Here is a 17,559-nt window from a genome sequence, read left to right on the forward strand (position 1 = left end):
CATTTTGCACTGCAAAATTGTCAAAGACTCCAGCCACCCTAGTCATAGACTGTTCTCTCTGCTACCCCACGGCAAGCGGTACCGGAGTGCCAAGTCTAGGTCCAAAAGACTTCTCAACAGCTTCTACCCCCAAGCCATAAGACTCCTGAACAGCTAATCATGGCTACCCGGACTATTTGCACTGCCCCCCCACCCCATCCTTTTTACGCTGCTGCTACTCTGTTAATTATTTATGCATAGTCACTTTAACTCTACCCACATGTACATATTACCTCAACTACCTCAACTAGCCGGTGCCCCCGCACATTGACTCTGCAACGGTACCCCCCTGTATATATAGCCTCCCTACTGTCACTTTATTTTACTTCTGCTCTTTTTTTTCTCAACACTTTTTTTGTTGTTGTTTTATTTTTACTTTTTTTGTTAAAAATAAATGCACTGTTGGTTAAGGGCTGTAAGTAAGCATTTCACTGTAAGGTCTGCACCTGTTGTATTCGGCGCATGTGACCAATTTTTTTTTATTTGATTTGATTTGATTTGACATGTAGAATAAGGAATCACATCGGCTCTATTTGTGGTATTTCTATCTGCAAGTTCGAGAACGTTTTCATACTGAACATGGCCCTGGTGGGTAACGCCCAGCGCTAAGGCCCAAGAGTATTTATAATTTACAGAGGGAGCCAAGGCAACTCCAGACGTTCTGTCAATAGGACGGAGGGGGGAAAAGGTAAGAGACACCGTGCCGTGCATTGTAAATATGGAGACATGCTTTTCTATGGCAATGAATTAGTTGTATAAATTCACCATACTACAAATACATATAGGTTACTATATTGGTTTGTTTGTAGGCATATCCTACATGAATATAATCACTAAAAAGTAATTATTTGTACCAGTTCAATATTATTGATGCGAACAAACAAATAAACTGCTTTGGATGATCCAATACAATTAGAATAAAGTCGTAAAGATCGATAGGCTAAGCTACCCAGAGAGAAGTTAAGGAACTATATGCATGCCTAACAGCGCAATACCTGCTAGTATAGAGGATATTTGTTTAATTACTGTGACAGAGGCAAATGTGGTTATTATAATAAATTGTTAGTCTATAAATTCACTGTTGGATAACATTTATTAAAATAGCCAATTACCACAGTCTGTGGTGCTGGTTTTATAACGGGCATACTTTCAGTTTGCACACGACTGACTGGGGGACACGCCTTTCCTCTTATTGTCAATAAATGAAAGAAATTCACCAACACTGGAACACTGTCACACTCAAATTGGTTAGTAGCTAAATATGTATATCTCATCATTGTAATTCTACAAGCACTTGAACAGTGGGTGTGTGGACATAGTTTGTCTGTCAACAGGGGCAGACTGGGACCAGAAATCTGCTCTGGCATTTCTAACATACCGGCCCATTTCTTTCCTTGAAGCCCCCTCAACAGACAACTTTTTCCCTAAAGGCCCCCACACTGGCCCATTTTATTCCTTGAGGCCCCCATTACTAACCAGATAATTAACATTTTAGACAGGCCCACTAAGATAAAAATGGACCAGCCCATATGACATTTGCCCGAAAAGCCAGATGGCCAGTCCACCCCTGTTTGTCAACATCTAGTCTTGGAAATCCCAGATCTTATGGGAAACCGCACTATGTAGGCCTATGCATGTATGCAGCACTGTGCATGTCAGAATATTGTTAATGTGGGAGGCAACCCGTCTTCCTAGGAAGACTAGTCAACATTCAGTATTTTCTGTACCCGCACCCCAAATGTAGTGCATTTGGTAAATTTCCTGGTGACACTATAATTTGTATTTGTATTTAATCTTTATGTAACCAGGAAGAAACCCATTGAGACACAGGGTCTATTTTTTCAAGGGAGACCTGGCCAAGAAAGCAGCAGCAGGCAATAAACATACAAGTGACTTTTCATAGCAGGTTAGGAATGCATTTTTGCTAACCCTAACCCTATAACACTTTTCCTAACCTTTACCTAATTCTCATAACCTGCTACGTTAATTATCCTAACCTGCTGCATAAGTTCTGCTAACCTGCTCCGAAAAAGTCGTAGCTGTATCGAAGTGGCGTGTTTTTAGGGAATCTCGGTTGTTTTGACAGTGCCGAAGGTGGAACTGTGTTAGAGCTGTCAAATCCACAAGCGGCTCCTGGCATTAGGTCTATACCTAAAGCGGACATTGCCTTTGGCTGCATGGAGTCAAATTAAGAGAAATCCCATTCAACCTTGTTTACAAGTTTCAACAATTGAATGTGAGATGTAATGTAATCTACACCTCGATTAGGCTGACAGAAATCCTAATTATTTCGTTAAATTATTTTCAATTTGAGCGTCATTATTTATAGCCTACACGTTCTCGTGAATGGGACGGGTGTGGCTTTCTGTGACAATGATCAAGAGCAGCCGCTCACCGATTTGACAGCTCCAACGCAGTTAGGTTACACAAACTTCCGACACCGCCAAAATGTCAGCTATGTAGCTGTCGGCTATTGCCGGTTAACACTTGATCTGACTGAATCTAGGCCTAAGGGGCACAAGTACATCTAGGTGAAGCGTATTTTGCAGACTGTTCCATGCTTCCGGTGCACAATAGGAAAAGGCAGTCTTTCCTCACTCTGTAACAGCCCTGGGGACTTTTAGTAGCAACTGTTTCTGTATGATATGTTGGATTAAGGAATAAAGACAGACACCAATGTTCAGTTCAATAGCCTTGTTCAGCCTTGTACAAATCCCTACGCGTGGAGTCTGGGGAACAGTCCAACTAGTCGATTACCTATCAACTAGACTCCGTAACATCATCCTTTTCAATAGAAAGTGCAAACATAACATTGCGTTCTTAACAGTCAAGTCATAACAATTGAAAGTGCAAACATAACATTGCGTTCTTAACAGTCAAGTCATAACAATTGAAAAGCATGACATTTTCTTTTTACTTCAGCTGTCATCTTCCTTTTTTTTTTTTTTTTTTTTTTTAAATTAACAGACAACCAGTTAAGTCTCTTGCTTACAGAGTAAGCCTGTCCGGTGGCTTGCACAGCCGACCCACCCGTGAGTAAGTATTGGCTCTGACAGGGGTAGGATTAGGGCCACGAGCTGGAGAGTTTGGTGGGGTAGAAGCTTCACCTTCAGTTGGCTCATGTCTCAATTCTGCACCCCTTACCCTTAGGCCTGGACTGTGATCCAGCTCATCTAAGTGAGTGTATGGCATGTTCTGGTTTGTCTGCTCTGCTACGCGCAGATCCACCCGATTGCGACGATAGAGGGAGCCACCAACATCCACCAGGTAAGAACGTGGTGCAACTCTCTGTAGGCATGTGCCCAGCCTCCAAAGTCCTGTGTGGTCTCCCGGCAGCGGTTTCATCCTTATAGTTTCACCCACCTCCAGCTCTGGTAGGTCTCGAGCAGTCCGGTCGTAGAAGCACTTAGCGAGCTGCTTTCTGTGACGCAGTTTGTCCGTGACGCCAACCATGACGCAGGGCTCAAGTAGCTTGTTAGCTACGGGGATAGTAGTCTTCAGACGTCTGGACAGAAGGCGTTGTGCTGGGCTGCTGTCCATGTTTTCGGTGGGTGTGTTCCTCCACTGTAAGATCGCTTTCCATGGGTCGTTGCTGTCGCGCAAGGCCCTGCTTAACAGGTTTTTTGCAATCTTGACAGCTGATTCTGCCTTGCCATTTGCTTTTGGGTGTCTTGGAGAGGAGGTCACGTGGTCAAACTCCCATTCTGAGGCGAAACGCTTGAACTGTGCAGTGAATTGTGGGCCATTGTCCGTGATTACCTTGTCAGGCTGACCTTGCCTTGCAAACTGCGCCTTGCAGCGCTTTATGACCGTCTCTGCGGACAAGTCAGGGAGCAGTTCAATTTCCCAAAAGTCAGAGTAATGATCAACGAGGAGAAGATAGTCCTTTTGTCTGTGGCTGAATAAGTCCATGCTGATGATTTGCCAGGCCCTTGTGGGCAGTTCGTGTGACATCATGGTTTCCTTTTGCTGTTCATGAGCGTACTCGTTGCATGTGGTACAGTTGCTGACAAAGTCTTTAATTTCTGCTTGCATGTTTGGCCAGTATAATGTTTCACGAGCCTGACGGTAGCATGCGTCACCTCCGACGTGACTGGAGTGTATGCGGGTAAGCATCTCTGGACGTAGTGATTTGGGAATAATGACCTTCTGACCTCTGAACAAGACGCCATTTTGCACACTGATCTCATCTCGAAAGGTCCAGTATTCTCTCACTGTGAAAGGTGTCTCCTCTTTCAGATATGGCCAACCTGCTAGAGCCATGGACTTCAGTGACTGTAGGTGTTCGTCCTTGTCAGTATGTTGCCTGATCTGGGCTAGGCGGTGATCTGTCACGTTTAAGTAGTCTGCCTGATTGATCTGTTGAACATCTTGTTGTTCCTGCTGTAGCGAACAGATGGCCTGCCGCTGATAGGCAGTGCCTCTACCTGTACATTGTGCTGTTGCCCTGCTCAGTGTGTCGCTGATGTACATCTCAGGTCCTGGCTTGTAAATGACCTTCAGGCTGTAGTTTTGCAGAGTCAGGAGCATACTTTGAAGCCTCTTGGGCGCGTTGAGGAGAGGTTTACTGAATATGGCAATGAGTGGTTTGTGGTCAGTTTCAGCGGTGACCAGCTCTCGGCCATATAAGTAGTGATGGAATCGCTGGCAGGCGAAGACGATGCTGAGGCACTCTTTCTCAATTTGTGCATAGTTTTGTTCGGTGGGGGTGAGCGCTCTCGAGGCAAACGCAACGGGCTGGCCTTCCTGCATAAGGCAGCATCCAAGTCCCCTTTGGCTAGAGTCGCTCTGGATTGAGACAGGCTTCGTGACGTCGTAGTAGCGCAACACTGGCATGGATGAAGCCAGAGATTTCATCTCCTGCACTGCGGCCTCGTGCTTGGGTAGCCAGTGCCATGGTGTGTCTTTGTCCAGCAATCGGCGCAGAGGCTCACAGACTGCTGATAGGTGTGGCATGAACTTTGCAAGATAGTTTGCAAAGCCGATGAGACGCTGTACTCCTTTTGCATCAGACGGGTTTGGCATGTCGAGGATCGCTTGGACCTTGTCTGGGTCCGGCTTCAGGCCTTTTGCCGAGAGAATGTGGCCATGGAAGTGGACGTCTTTCACCTTGAACTGCAGCTTCTTCAGGCCAAGACGAAGCTTAACTGATCGGCAGCGCTCCATCAGTGCCAGGAGCTTCACATCGTGGTCGCGTTCTGCTTCTTCGTCTGTTTCACCACAGCCTACGATCAGGATATCATCGGCGATGGGTTCAATGCCCTTGAGCCCAGCCAGTAACTCGTGCTGCTTGCGTTGGTATACCTCAGGCGCCACTGAGACACCAAACGGGAGCTTGAGCCAGCGTTTCCGACCCCAGGGGGTCCAGAAGGTAGTCATGAAGCTGCTTTCTTCGTCCAGCTTGCATTGAAGGAATGCATCTCGGGCATCCACCAAGGTGAAAATCCTGGCCTTGGGAAGCTTATAGAGGACATCCTCTAGTGTCGGCATGATGTAGTGGGATCGTTTCAGTGCTTGGTTCAGATGCTTTGGGTCGATGCAGACCCTCAGCTTCTCTGGTTTTTTTACTATGACCATATTGCTGATCCAGTCAGTTGGTTCAGTCACAGATGTCATGTGGCCATCGGCCTCATACTTGTCCAGCTGGGCCTTCACAGCCACTTTCATTGCAATGGGCACATTGCGAGGAGCACACTGGACTGGAGTAATGCTCTCATCCACTTCAAAGTGTACCTCCCCAGGCACTGATTCAACGGGCATGTTGAATACATCGTCATATCTACTGAGTAGTTGTTCTTTGGACAGGGGTCCATGCTGGACATGATCCACAATGTGCAGGTCATTTGGTACAGTGAACTGCATCAGTCCCAGGCGTTCGCATGTAGAGCCTGAGAGGAGAGGATTTTGACTGGTTTTCACAATCTCGAACTCCAGCTTGTGTTTGCGTCCCCGAATAACACATTCGGTCTCAAAGGTGCCCATAGAGCTCATTAGTTCTCCTGAGTACAGCTTTAGTCTAGTATCGCTGGGAAATAGATGTGTGTCAGGTGCCAGATTGATTTTGTCTTTGTAGCTCATTACGTTGCATGTAGCACCCGAATCCAGTTGACATTGTTGTTGCTTGTTGTGTAATCGTAGTGTCACAAACCATTTCTTCCCTCTTGAGTGTACAGCCCCAATGGATTCATGCATGTAAATGTCACTTTCACTGTTCAGCTCTGAACATTGAGTAACATCATCAACACAGTGAATCTTGCCCTCACTCACCCTTCTTTTGCTTTTGAGACACACTTTTGCAAAGTGATTATTAGTTCCACAAGCTCTGCATGGTTTTCCATAGGCCGGGCAGTGCTCTTTGCCACGTGTGTGTGTATTCCCACAGTATTTACATGCTACGGGGCTCTCTGTGTTCACCGTTCGTGGTGAATTACTCTGCCTCGATTGGTTTTGTCTGAATGTCTGCCTAGCAACAGCGTGAACAGTATCAACGTCGGAGCGTGGGGTTTCAGTTTCCATTGCTCTCATTCTCATGTCAGTGACTTCAGCAGTGCGGCACATTTCGATGGCAGTTACTAATGTTAAGCCTCTCTCTCTCAGTAGACGCCGGCGCGTATTCTCATTTGCAATTCCCAGTACTATTTTGTCACGAATCAGTTCATCTTTCAATCCCCCGTATTCACAAGTGGCGGATTTCTCTCTCAAACGGGTTACAAAGTTGTGTACTGACTCACCCTCTTCCTGTTTGCAGCTTCCGAAAACGAACCGCTCGTAAATTACGTTTCTGGCGGGTTTGAAGTAATTCTCCAATGCATCCAATATAGCCTTTGCATCACACTGTTGTCGTGCCGTGAGGGTGAGATTGTGCCGGTAGATATGCCTGCATTCGCTGCCCATTAAACTCCTCAGAGTTGCCGCTTGTACCTCGTTGGGTTTCTCACGTAGACCGGTCGCCAGCGCATAGTCCTCGAATTCATCCCTGAAGTTGTCCCAATTAGTATTCCAGTCCCCTGTGAGAACCATGTGATTTGGTGGCGGAATGTTCGCTGCCATAGCAATGGAATAGGAGATTTCTTTGTCTTCAGTCATGGAGGTAGGTAGTGATGCTAGCTAGCCAGCTAACACGAGTTGATCAGTGTTGTGAGTAGGAAACGGCTTGTGTTCGCATATGGAACGTAACTGCGCCTATACTGTACTTAGCTACAAAAATAACAAACGTGTGTTTTCCGAGCCACTTCTGATACCATGTTTCTGTATGATATGTTGGATTAAGGAATAAAGACAGACACCAATGTTCAGTTCAATAGCCTTGTTCAGCCTTGTACAAATCCCTACGCGTGGAGTCTGGGGAACAGTCCAACTAGTCGATTACCTATCAACTAGACTCCGTAACAGCAACCACCTAGTAGACTGTGTCTAGTAATTACTAGTTGTGAAGGAGAGCAGGCTACCAAGGTAGAGGGGGAGTTTAGTTTACCCAGAAGGGCTTTGTAGATGAACCACAGAGAATGATAGAGGCCTCTAGTGGCCAAAAGGCTATTTTAGCATGGGCAGCACCATTGAGGGCTTCACACCATGCTTCCGCTATTTTAAAGTAGTCAACATAGTCAACTGGGTGGGGATTCCTATTGGTTGTAGCCTCAATGGCACTACCCATGCTGTCACAGACGCTATAATAGCACAGATATAAAGATGAGTCCTCTATTGATCTCTATGAGATGAACCACCATTTGATGCAAGGTGCAATGGTAGGTGAGCATTTATAACAAAACGCAAATATACATGATAAACAGTCTCTTTAACACAGAAGAGGCTGCATGCATATACAATAAGTCACCATAATCAATTACAGAAAGAAAAGTGTCTTGAACAAGCTTCTTTCTAGCCTCAAACGGGAAACCTTGTTACGCAAATAAAAACCCAACTATAAGCACCTTTCTGAAATTGCTCTATGGCATTGGCATTGTTAAGTAAAAAAGGTTATCTATTTTCCTTGATGGTTTTTCCAGTTGTTTGAGAAATTGCTCATTCACTTTGTGCAAAGCATGTCTTGATGAATGTCCAGAACTGTTGGCTTGTTCCACTTATTTTCACCAGACATGACACAGTTTGATGAGTTTCCACCCTATTGCCTTGCATTTCCATTACTGCAGTCCAATGATGCAATTGAGAAAACTACTACCTAATACTGATTTTACACTTGATCTAATTTTAGTTGGAATTTCATTATTGTCACACCCCTGCCTAACCCCCGAAGTACGTAATTGTCCAAAGGTTGAAATGATTTGAATCAATGATACTCTTCTACATCATAGAGATAGATTGTATTGTTTTTATGGTTTACATTTTCAATGGTAATTTCAAAATGTCATTATGATAGCACAATACTGAATTAATGAAGATCTTGTGTTTTTATGGACAAATATGAATGACCCAAGCAAATTTCTTTATTTCAAATTGAATACTATTTTCCTCAGTAATGACTGTCTCAGTCATCTTATGCTTGTCATACTGTAGGAAGCACGTTGTTCAACAATTTTTCTGCAGACATATTTTGGGAATGCAACTGCAACTGAGTTTTTCCACTTTACTAGTGAAATAGTCATTGAAATGATTAGCAATATCGAAAGGTTTTGTTATAAATTACCCATACATTTCAATGAACGATGGACATTAATTGGGTTTGACATAATTTATGGTACTCCAAAGTATTTTTCCAATGTATGTTATGTTATTTATCTTGGTTTGGTAATATAATTTCTTATTTTTGTTAAGTTCAGTCACAAAATGTCTCAATTTACAGTATGTCAACCAATCAGCTGAGCAGAGGTTAATACTGTGTCATCTAAAATAGTTGTTCTTTGTACGGGGACAGTAAACACATCAGTGTGTCATACACATGTATTTATGGCTCATTTTAAAATAAAGTATTGTTTTTTCTCATTACAGAGCAACAAAGATGGGAAGGTCTTCTTGTTTGCGTGAGGCAACAGCTTTACTTGTGATAGGCATTCTGTGCTTGGTCATAATTTTTAGTAAAGAGGACATTCCTCCTGATGATCCCTCTAACCATGTCCACATAAACAGAATGGAATCAACCTATCAAAACAGACCTCAGAAACCAACCAGTGAGAGCGCAGGTGTTTTCACCTGGGGCCATTGTGAACGGAATGAGTCTGCGGCCAATGTGTCAGGGTTTTCCTCTCTGCCTGGTCACATCCAAGACTTCCTCTTCTATCGTCACTGCCGCCACTTCCCGATGCTGCTGGATGTACCTGATAAATGTGGAGGCCCTCACAAGTCTGCTGATGTCTTCCTTCTGCTTGTCATAAAAAGCTCACCTGTGAATTACGACCGCCGTGAGGTACTACGGAAAACCTGGGCCAAGGAGAGACTGCAAAATGGAATGTGGATCCGCAGGATATTTCTCTCTGGAACAACAGGCACAAGCTTTGAGAAGCGCAAACTAAACAAGCTTCTACGACTGGAGAACCGTGAGCATAATGATATCTTGCAGTGGGACTTCAACGACTCCTTCTTCAACCTCACCCTGAAGCAAATCTTGTTCTTAGAGTGGATGGATAAGAACTGCCGCCAGGCCAGATTTATCTTAAACGGTGACGATGATATCTTTGCCAACACAGATAACATGGTGGACTACCTTCACAGCCAGAAAAACAAAGATGGTGACAAGCACCTTTTTGCAGGTCATCTAATCCGCTATGTAGGACCCATTAGAGAGACAGGGAGCAAATACTATGTCCCAGTCCAGGTTCAAGAGTCAGACTCATATCCCCCTTACTGTGGTGGAGGGGGCTTCCTGCTCTCTGGATACACAGCTATAGTCATTTACAAAATGTCCCATACCATTCCCATTTTGCCAATTGACGATGTCTACATGGGAATGTGTTTGGAAAAGGCTGGTCTTAGGCCAGAGTCCCATTTTGGTGTCAGAACTGCTGGACTGCATGTCCCCTCCCAGAAAGTGGACGCTTACAACCCTTGTTATTACAGGGAAATCATTTTAGTACACAGATTTCTGCCCCATCAGATATATATTATGTGGCATGGAATCCATGAACCTAACTTGAAATGTGGGAATTTGCAAGGTTCACTATAACCCTTGAAATCAGTTGCCTGCTCAGGTTTATTTTTCCAGTCTTTTTTGATAAGCTAATACTGAGGTGTGATCTCTCAAAGCAGGTTTTATTCCTGCTGTATTCCTGCAGCTGTTTGGACAATGCCGGATCTATTGACATATGCCAGGTTACTGTGAAATTTGACAGCTGGCATTGTTATTAATGTAAATGATTGACAACACATTATTGATTTATAATTTTCCCCAAAAAAGGGGTAGACGTGTATACCTGTCACGATGCATCCCTTTTATTTATTATACTTTAAAGGGCAATTGATGTCCATTTTGTTTCACTCTTTCTTTCCACTGCCGTCTGCTTTTTTGTTTTTGACCTTTTATCTGAACACTTTGCCTAGTGTAAACCACAGTGCCTCTGGAAGACCTCACCACCCACTAAGCTCAGAACAAATCTGAAGATCAGATAGCAAACTGTTGTGGTTGACTGCAAAATAGCAATATGTTAGACAGGGCATTCTTTGTCTTTAGGCAGTCTCTGTTTGTTCTTTGTAAATGTTTTCTTGAAAATGTTCTCTTTTTAAATGAATAATCAGAGGATGAATACCTGTGTGTCTTTCTGGGAATCTAATGCTGACTGCATGTTTATAGAATATCATTTTATATCCATTTGTGTAACAATGTTGTTGCAAATTGCATGTGTGATTTATTTATTTTTAATCACACACTCACACTCTCACACACACACACACACACACTTTTCAGGCTACCTGATGAGCTTCCCTGGTGTTTTCCAGAACGTTCCAATTATGAAATGATGATGCATTTCAGTCACTTACTGATGCAAATACCCTATAAATTGTTACACCTTTCCCGTTTTTCAAGTCATTTGACATATTTTCTTATTAGCCTTATAAACATAGAAACAATGTTTAAAAATGCCATAACTGTTTCTGTAGCAATATACTTGATCTTAAACCACTATTGTTTGTTAGTGTCAGAGTAAAATGTCCTTTCGGTCATTTGTGTGGTATTAAAAAAGATCTGTCTAATGTCTCCAGTCATGTAAAACTACGTACAATTGCATGAAATAATTTGAAAAAAAGGCCATTCTTTCCCAGACCCACTAATAATAGATGCATGCAATGCTTTATTATAAAGGTGATTTTGGGGGGGTTTCCCGGTTCCCACTTCATTGATATTGCAATCTAACCATGTCAGAATCAGATTCTGAACATGGCCCTGGTGGGTAACGCCCAGCGCTAAGGACGAAGTGTATTTATAATTTACAGAGGGAGCCAAGGCAACTCCAAGACGTTCTGTCAATAGGACGGAGGGGGGGAAAGGTAAGAGACACCGTGCCGTGCATTGTAAATATGGAGATATGCTTTTCTATGGCAATGAATTAGTTGTATAAATTCACCATACTACAAATACATGTAGGTTACTATATTGGTTTGTTTGTAGGCATATCCTATATGAATATAATCACTAAAAAGTAATTATTTGTGCCAGTTCAATATTATTCATGCGAACAAACAAATAAACTGCTTTTGGATGATCCAATACAATTAGAATAAAGTCGTGCAGATCGATAGGCTAAGCTACCCAGAGAGAAGTTAAGGAACTATATGCATGCCTAACAGCGCAATACCTGCTAGTATAGAGGATATTTGTTTAATTACTGTGACAGAGGTAAATGTGGTTATTATAATAAATTGTTAGCCTATAAATTCACTGTTGGATAACATTTATTAAAATAGCCAATTCTGTGGTGCTGGTTTTATAACGGGCATACTTTCAGTTTGCACACGACTGACTGGGGGACACGCCTTTCCTCTTATTGTCAATAAATGAAAGAAATTCACCAACACTGGAACACTGTCACACTCAAATTGGTTAGTAGCTAAATACGTATATCTCATCATTGTAATTCTACAAGCACTTGAACAGTGGGTGTGTGGACATAGTTTGTCTGTCAACAGGGGCAGAGTGGGACCAGAAATCTGCTCTGGCATTTCTAACATACCGGCCCATTTCTTTCCTTGAAGCCCCCTCAACAGACAATTTTTTCCCTCAAGGCCCCCACACTGGCCCATTTTATTCCTTGAGGCCCCCATTACTAACCAGATAATTAAAATTTTAGACAGGCCCACTAAGATAAAAATGGACCAGCCCATATGACATTTGCCCGAAAAGCCAGATGGCCAGTCAACCCCTGTTTGTCAACATCTAGTCTTGGAAATCCCAGACCTTATGGGAAACAGCACTATGTAGGCCTATGCATGTATGCAGCACTGTGCATGTCAGAATATTGTTAATGTGGGAGGCAACCCGTCTTCCTAGGAAGACTAGTCAACATCCAGTATTTTCTGTACCCGCACCCCAAATGTAGTGCATTTGGTAAATTTCCTGGTGACACTATAATTTGTATTTGTATTTAATCTTTATGTAACCAGGAAGAAACCCATTGAGACACAGGGTTTATTTTGCAAGGGAGACCTGGCCAAGAAAGCAGCAGCAGTCAATAAACATACAAGTGACTTTTCATAGCAGGTTATGGATGCATTTTTGCTAACCCTAACCCTATAACACTTTTCCTAACCTTTACCTAATTCTCATAACCTGCTACGTTAATTATCCTAACCTGCTGCATAAGTTCTGCTAACCTGCTCCGAAAAAGTCGTAGCTGTATCGAAGTGGCGTGTTTTTAGGGAATCTCGGTTGTTTTGACAGTGCCGAAGGTGGAACTGTGTTAGAGCTGTCAAATCCACAAGCGGCTCCTGGCATTAGGTCTATACCTAAAGCGGACATTGCCTTTGGCTGCATGGAGTCAAATTAAGAGAAATCCCATTCAACCTTGTTTACAAGTTTCAACACTTGAATGTGAGATGTAATGTAATCTACACCTCGATTAGGCTGACAGAAATCCTAATTATTTCGTTAAATTATTTTCAATTTGAGCGTCATTATTTATAGCCTACACGTTCTCGTGAATGGGACGGGTGTGGCTTTCTGTGACAATGATCAAGAGCAGCCGCTCACCGATTTGACAGCTCCAACGCAGTTAGGTTACACAAACTTCCGACACCGCCAAAATGTCAGCTATGTAGCTGTCGGCTATTGCCGGTTAACACTTGATCTGACTGAATCTAGGTCTAAGGGGCACAAGTACATCTAGGTGAAGCGTATTTTGCAGACTGTTCCATGCTTCCGGTGCACAATAGGAAAAGGCAGTCTTTCCTCACTCTGTAACAGCCCTGGGGACTTTTAGTAGCAACCACCTAGTAGACTGTGTCTAGTAATTACTAGTTGTGAAGGAGAGCAGGCTACCAAGGTAGAGGGGGAGTTTAGTTTACCCAGAAGGGCTTTGTAGATGAACCACAGAGAATGATAGAGGCCTCTAGTGGCCAAAAGGCTATTTTAGCATGGGCAGTGTTGATGATCACAAGTTTACTGGAGAACGGAGACCAAGTAGAGACTTTCGGACAAGGTGGATAATTGTATAATATAAGGCAGTTTATTCAGAGGTAAAGATATCTGTAAATAGCGTGCACGGACCCGTTCGTCAATCTCGTAGGGAGATATCTGAGAGCGAGCCCCTAAACATTGTGTGCTGACATTTTATACAATAAAATAAAGTAGGTTGATTCTAGTAGTTCTGATCTTCTGATTGGTCCTGATGAGTTGGTCGAGGTCACCTCCATTGCATTGGCTCTGAGTCGGGTTCTCTGTCTTCAGATGTTCAGCCTAAGAGAAGGGGTTTTTTGTGTGTGTGTGTGCTTAACAATGATGATGTGTGTGTGTGTGTGTGTGTGTGTGTGTGTGTGTGCGTGTGTGTATGTGTGTGTGTGTGTGTGTGTGTGTGTGTGTGTGTGTGTGTATGTGTGTGTATGTTTAACAATGATGATGTGTGTGTGTGTGTGTGTGTGTGTATGTGTGTGTGTGTGTGGGGGTGTGTGTCCTCAGCGCAAGAACTCGTGAGTTGGGAGAACTGAGAGACCTATGGCGTGGGTGTTGTCCATAGCCACCTGCTGATAAGGCCGACAAGATAGAAGTCCTTGTGCATTGTATTAAATACAAAGGCCCAACACAAGATGGGTCATGCACAAGATTTTAGTCAGACCAAGCTATAACATTATATATTTACTACGACAGCAGCACCATTGAGGGCTTCACACCATGCTTCCTCTATTTCAAAGTAGTCAACATAGTCAACTGGGTGGGGATTCCTATTGGTTGTAGCCTCAATGGCACTACCCATGCTGTCACAGACGCTATAATAGCACAGATATAAAGATGAGTCCTCTATTGATCTCTATGAGATGAACCACCATTTGATGCAAGGTGCAATGGTAGGTTAGCATTTATAACAAAACGCAAATATACATGATAAACAGTCTCTTTAACACAGAAGAGGCTGCATGCATATACAATAAGTCACCATAATCAATTACAGAAAGAAAAGTGTCTTGAACAAGCTTCTTTCTAGCCTCAAACGGGAAACCTTGTTACGCAAATAAAAACCCAACTATAAGCACCTTTCTGAAATTGCTCTATGGCATTGGCATTGTTAAGTAAAAAAGGTTATCTATTTTCCTTGATGGTTTTTCCAGTTGTTTGAGAAATTACTCATTCACTTTGTGCAAAGCATGTCTTTATGAATGTCGAGAACTGTTGGCTTGTTCCACTTATTTTCATCAGACATGACACAGTTTAATGAGTTTCCACCCTATTGCCTTGCATTTCCATTACTGCAGTCCTATGATGCAATTGAGAAAACTACTACCTAATACTGATTTTACACTTGATCTCATTTTAGTTGGAATTTCATTATTGTCACACCCCTGCCTAACCCCCGAAGTACGTAATTGTCCAAAGGTTGAAATGATTTGAATCAATGGTACTCTTCTACATCATAGAGATAGATTGTATTGTTTTTATGGTTTACATTTTCAATGGTAATTTCAAAATGTCATTATGATAGCACAATACTGAATTAATGAAGATCTTGTGTTTTTATGGACAAATATGAATGACCCAAGCAAATTTCTTTATTTCAAATTGAATACTATTTTCCTCAGTAATGACTGTCTCAGTCATCTTATGCTTGTCATACTGTAGGAAGCACGTTGTTCAACAATTTTTCTGCAGACATATTTTGGGAATGCAACTGCAACTGAGTTATTCCACTTTACTAGTGAAATAGTCATTGAAATGATTAGCAATATCGAAAGGTTTTGTTATAAATTACCCATACATTTCAATGAACGATGGACATTAATTGGGTTTGATATAATTTATGGTACTCCAAAGTATTTTTCCAATGTGTGTTATGTTATTTATCTTGGTTTGGTAATATAATTTCTTATTTTTGTTAAGTTCAGTCACAAAATGTCTCAATTTACAGTATGTCAACCAATCAGCTGAGCAGAGGTCATCTAAAATAGTTGTTCTTTGTACGGGGACAGTAAACACATCAGTGTGTCATACACATGTATTTATGGCTCATTTTAAATGTAACCCTCTCACCAGGCTCGAATTTGACTCTCACAATATTACCTTATTTAGAATATCTGAACAGCATTCTCCAATAAGAATCCCTATTGTAAACTTGCTAGGGTGAATAACAAATAGGGTATTAACTTCAGATAGAATGATTATAGACTTGGTTATTATTATAAGGATATGCTTTCCCATGCATTAAATGAAACAGAAACAGTAAATGACTCCACCAATACAACAGACATAAGGTTCAATATCTACATTAATCACATGTTCAATGTATCACATCAAAAGAAATAAAAATAATAAACCCCAATGATTTTTCCACAACCCATGTCCAAATTATTTGCAAGCTTGCTTAAACCCTGGGCGCGCGTTGGAGCTCCTAAAAAAAAAATGACGACATACATAAAGTCCCGAAGTCCACCCCACATTTGTAGTTACTCACTACTTGTAGATAATGCCTCAGCAAAATATAGTAGTTCCGTGCAGGTGTCCTCACAAGATCCACAGCGAACACAGCTATCAATGCAGCCAGTACTCCGTAGCAGCAACAGACATCCGTTGGAAACCCGAACTCGTTGATCGTCACAAGCAATTCTCTCCAAGTCTTGCACGATGCTAGGCTAACCTCTAGGACAGGGGTGTCAAAGGTCCGGCCCGCGGGCCGGATCAGGCCTGCAAACGGGTTTAATCCGGCCCGCGAGATGATTTTGTAAAGGATAAAAATGAGCTGCAATTTTTCAATAAAATAAACTGCTGTTCCAATTGTGTCCACTGGATGGCGCAATAGAAATTGTGTTAAGCAAGCAAACTGTTTATACCGGGGCAGAGCAAATAGGTCAAGCAAGTGCAGCCAGTCCGGATGAGCTACTTTGTTTTGCCCGCGATATTTATTACGGCTTCTACTTTTAACATTATGTGCTTTGGCACCCTCATTGCCCCAATATGTCTCTGTCAAAAAAGAGAAAAGTGGACGCAGAGTGCAGAGTGTTCCAAGAAAAATTGTCATCCTTCTATTTATTCACGGAATTGAATGGGAAAGCTGTATGTTTGGTGTGTTCACAGCATGTTGCAGTGCTGAAAGAATATAACCTTCGTCGCCACTATGTGAGTCTTCATGCCGACAAATATGACAACTTTCAAGGACAGCGGAGAAGAGAGAAGGTGAATGAACTGTTGGCGGGTCTGAAGAAACAGCAGTCTGTGTTTACTCACAGCCGAGACATCAGTGACGCTGCAGTGAAAGCTAGCTACCTCATTGCTAATGAAATCGCAGTGGCTTCAAAACCATTTAGTGAGGGTGAATTTGTAAAAACATGCATGATGAAGGCAGCGGAGATTGTGTGCCCTGAAAAGCACCAGGCTTTTGCAAATATCAGCCTGACAAGAAACACAGTTGCAGACAGGATTTCCGATCTTTCAGTGGATTTGGACAGCCAGTTGAAGCAAAAAGTAAAGTAATTTATTGCGTTTTCGGTTGCAATTGATGAAAGCACGGACATTACAGATGTTGCACAACTGGCCATTTTCATCCGCAGAGTTGATGACACATTGACCGTCACCGAGGAGTTCGTGGAGTTGGTGCCGATGACAGATACAACGACAGCAGCTGATATTTTCACTGCACTCGTCAGCGCGCTGGACAGGGTCGGAGTGGACTGGTCCCGCGCTGTCAGCCTGGCTACAGATGGTGCGCCCTCAATGATCGGGAAAAAAGCAGGCGTTGTGACAAAGTTCAGAGAGAAAGTGCAATCTGCAAATGGAGGACGTGATTTTTGGACTTTTCACTGTATTTTGCACCAGGAGGCTTTGTGTTGCAAGTCATTAAAGATGGATAACGTCATGAAGGTGGTTATTATTTTTATTATATTATTATTATATTATTATATTATATTATTATATTATTATTATTATTATTATTA

The 17,559-nt window shown here is 42.5% G+C and overlaps 1 protein-coding gene across 1 annotated transcript; it reads left to right on the plus strand.

Annotated features, from left to right (window-relative positions):
• Positions 1–682: 682 nt before the first annotated feature.
• On the plus strand, positions 683–10,733 carry LOC311130233 (N-acetyllactosaminide beta-1,3-N-acetylglucosaminyltransferase 3-like). Its single transcript, XM_084162931.1, has 2 exons — positions 683–727; positions 8,986–10,733. The coding sequence occupies exon 2, from the start codon at positions 8,996–8,998 to the stop codon at positions 10,154–10,156; it is 1,161 nt and encodes a 386-aa protein (XP_084019057.1). The 5' UTR covers positions 683–727; positions 8,986–8,995; the 3' UTR covers positions 10,157–10,733.
• Positions 10,734–17,559: the final 6,826 nt, after the last annotated feature.

The sequence above is a fragment of the Coregonus lavaretus genome (genome assembly GCF_964263955.1).
Source record: "Coregonus lavaretus genome assembly, chromosome: 6".
In the NCBI taxonomy this organism is placed as follows: Eukaryota; Metazoa; Chordata; class Actinopteri; order Salmoniformes; family Salmonidae; genus Coregonus; species Coregonus lavaretus.